This window comes from Poecilia latipinna, unplaced genomic scaffold (genome assembly GCF_001443285.1).
Source record: "Poecilia latipinna isolate Pla-1442-1.1 unplaced genomic scaffold, P_latipinna-1.0 Scaffold1870, whole genome shotgun sequence".
Classification (NCBI taxonomy): domain Eukaryota; kingdom Metazoa; phylum Chordata; class Actinopteri; order Cyprinodontiformes; family Poeciliidae; genus Poecilia; species Poecilia latipinna.
In genome coordinates this window covers 5,187-7,909 of record NW_015114486.1, presented here as the reverse complement: position 1 = coordinate 7,909, position 2,723 = coordinate 5,187, and the positions used below count along the sequence as shown (strand labels likewise).

At 44.4% G+C, this 2,723-nt stretch overlaps 2 protein-coding genes across 2 annotated transcripts in view; one reads left to right on the top strand and one right to left on the bottom strand.

Annotated features, from left to right (window-relative positions):
* The window catches only part of patj (PATJ crumbs cell polarity complex component), an 86,993-nt gene extending 86,800 nt beyond the window's left edge, over window positions 1-193 (bottom strand). The window contains exon 1 of the mRNA XM_015014979.1: window positions 105-193. The gene's annotated coding sequence lies outside the window, so the exon portion shown is untranslated. The remainder of the gene's footprint in view (window positions 1-104) is intronic.
* tm2d1 (TM2 domain containing 1) overlaps window positions 1-2,723 on the top strand; it is an 11,704-nt gene that overhangs the window by 3,885 nt on the left and 5,096 nt on the right. The window contains exons 2-5 of the mRNA XM_015014981.1: window positions 1,257-1,454; window positions 2,072-2,145; window positions 2,325-2,433; window positions 2,553-2,644. Coding sequence (XP_014870467.1) covers window positions 1,257-1,454; window positions 2,072-2,145; window positions 2,325-2,433; window positions 2,553-2,644 — 473 coding nt within the window. The remainder of the gene's footprint in view (window positions 1-1,256; window positions 1,455-2,071; window positions 2,146-2,324; window positions 2,434-2,552; window positions 2,645-2,723) is intronic.

Here is a 2,723-nt window from a genome sequence, read left to right as displayed (position 1 = left end):
CCCCCCCCCAACTCACTCGAAACCGACCAACCCGAACTGACCCAGTCCGCCCGAAGCTAAATTGCTAACTCAGCTGGGCTGTCCGGACCAGAATCAGAACTGACCTTCTAGCCTTCCGACCGAACCGAACCTCCTACAGCCGCTGAGTCCACACTTGGCCGCAGAACCATCCGGAACTGGGACAGGACTCACTTCAACTGGACCCAGTTCGCCAACAGTCGCTGTGATGATGCCTTTAGGTGCCGCCGGAAATGACAAAGCTGCTGCGGTTCGTGATTTGAGCAGAGATGAACGGTCAGAGGGTTCGGTTCGGTACTTATCAGTAACTCTCTGCTGGTTCTATACCGACTGCTTCCTGTTCTTGTCAGAGTTTAATAATAATAAAAAAGTGTTTATTTGTTGTTATTGTTTTTTTTTAAGTTTATTGTGGAAGTTTAAAACATTTTAAATAATGATGATGATGAAATAGATGGAAATAAATTATAGCTTATTTAGAATTAGTTCATCTCGCCCGGAATGTCAGCTGGAGAGGCACCAGCAACCCTCCCGAACCCACTAGGGACAAGGGTGTACAGAAGATGGATGGATGGATGGATAGAATTAGTTCAGATATTTTCGAATTCTTAAGGAAATAAATGTTTTAAATGTAAAAAAGAAAAAAAAATCCAAGGTTTTAGTAAATGAAATAGAGTAATAAGTAAAATAAATTTCTTAGATTACATTTCTAATAAAATTTCGTTTTTATTTAAAAAGTAAATAAAACAACACAAAAATAGATTTGCATTTTTCAAATATATCAAAATACACTAAGTGTAAAATTGTTTGCAAATATGAGATGAATTAAAGCTGAAAAGGAAATATAGTTGCTTTAGAAAAGCACGTTTGAAACAAATATAACACTTAATTGTGGTAAAATAAATAAAAGCAATCCTCCTGCAGGTTCGGCTGACGGGAGGAGCGGCAGGACGGCTGCACCTGAACGCGTCGTTCGGCCAGAATGATGCGTTCATGTTCAGTCTGTGCTTCTTGTTCTGTCTCTTGAGAAGCACTGCAGCAGAACTTGGCCCATGTTCTCGCTGTTCCCATTCCTCTTCAGCCGAACCTTTAACCGGATCTGTGTTCAGGTCCGGTTCTGGTCCACTCTGCGGGCTGAACGGCGGGTTATGAAGCGTTGGGTTTGCTGAGATCAAAGTTTTATTTAAAAAGCTTCATTTAATCCAGAATCACCGAGAACCTACGGTTTAATCTAATCTCAGAGCTCCAATGGCCCACCGTCCTCAGGACCCTGAAGGCAACACGCTGTCACGTGATGGTTGGCTCATCATGGCGGCTCCCTTCGGACGGTTGCTACTCCTGACGCTCGTGCTGTTCTGCTGCGGTTCTGGTTGTGGTTCTGGTCTCAGAGCGGCTGAGGCTGAAGAGGCGGAGGACTGCAGACACCTGAGGCTGGGACAATATCCTTCAGTCACGTGACTCTGCTTCAGGAAGGAGCCCTTAGCTTAGCTTAGCTTAGCTTAGCTTAGCATGGTGTTTATCTGATAGTCTGTAGATCTACGGTAGATTGACGACCTACTGACTGAGATGAGTCTGTTGGTTCTGGTCCAGAATAACTCGGTTCTGAATCAGATGGATGACATGGTCTGATCAATAAGTCAGCAAAAGAAACGGAACAGATGAAAAAATATCTGATGATCCTAAATATTACAACATCCTAAAGGTTTTAAAGCATCTAAAGTTCTATTTTGGATTCAAGAAGCTGCTTAACTCTAATTATTCATAATTAGTTTGATTTATTTTTGTTCATTATACTTATCAAGAAATTCAATTAAAAATAATTACCATGAATTTTATCTTTTTTTAAATTCACCGTTTTATACATAAACACAATTTCAGTTTTGACTGTTATTGTTTTAAGGTCATTTAATCTGTTATTTTATTGATCCATCAGCAGCCCGTTTGGTTTCTGAATTACATTTTAGTAAATTTGTAACCCTGAACCCGCATGGGTCCAGTTCTGGTTCCAGTTCATTAAAGCTGTGAGGTTCTGGTTCTGGTTCCTTGACCTGGTCACGTATCTGTGCAGAGACCCGAAGATCGATGAATCCACGCAGGAACCAGAGAACTGCCGGGATGGCGTGGCGTTTGGTGAGTCCCCTCCATCCAGACCCGCTTGGTTCTGGTTCTGGAATCAGTAGTAAATGTAAATAACGGTAGAAAGGAGATGCTTGGACCCATCTGGTTCTGATGGTTGGTTCGACTGAAGATGAGGAGAGAAGCAGCAGTCAGAACCAGAACCGGGTCAGATCGTGTGTCTGTCTCTGCAGTGGACTGTCTGCCCGCTCCAAACGTCACCTGCCGGCTGTCCAATGGAACCGAGGTCCGGTTCAGCGGAGATGAGGTCGGCTTCAACAGAACCGTTGCCTGCAGGAACGTGTGAGTGTTTCCGGACTGGGCCAGAACTTTATACTCACCGTCTGGTCCTGGACCCAGATAAACTGGGTCGGTTCTGGACTGGATGAGGACCAAATGTTCTGTGTTCTGTTTCCTATCAGGACCGGATATTCCTACAAGGTTGCCGTGGCGCTGTCTCTGTTCCTGGGCTGGCTGGGAGCGGACCGGTTCTACCTGGGATACCCGGCCCTCGGTACACACACAGAGACACACACAGAGACACACACACACACACAGAGACACACACAGAGACACACACACACACACAGAGA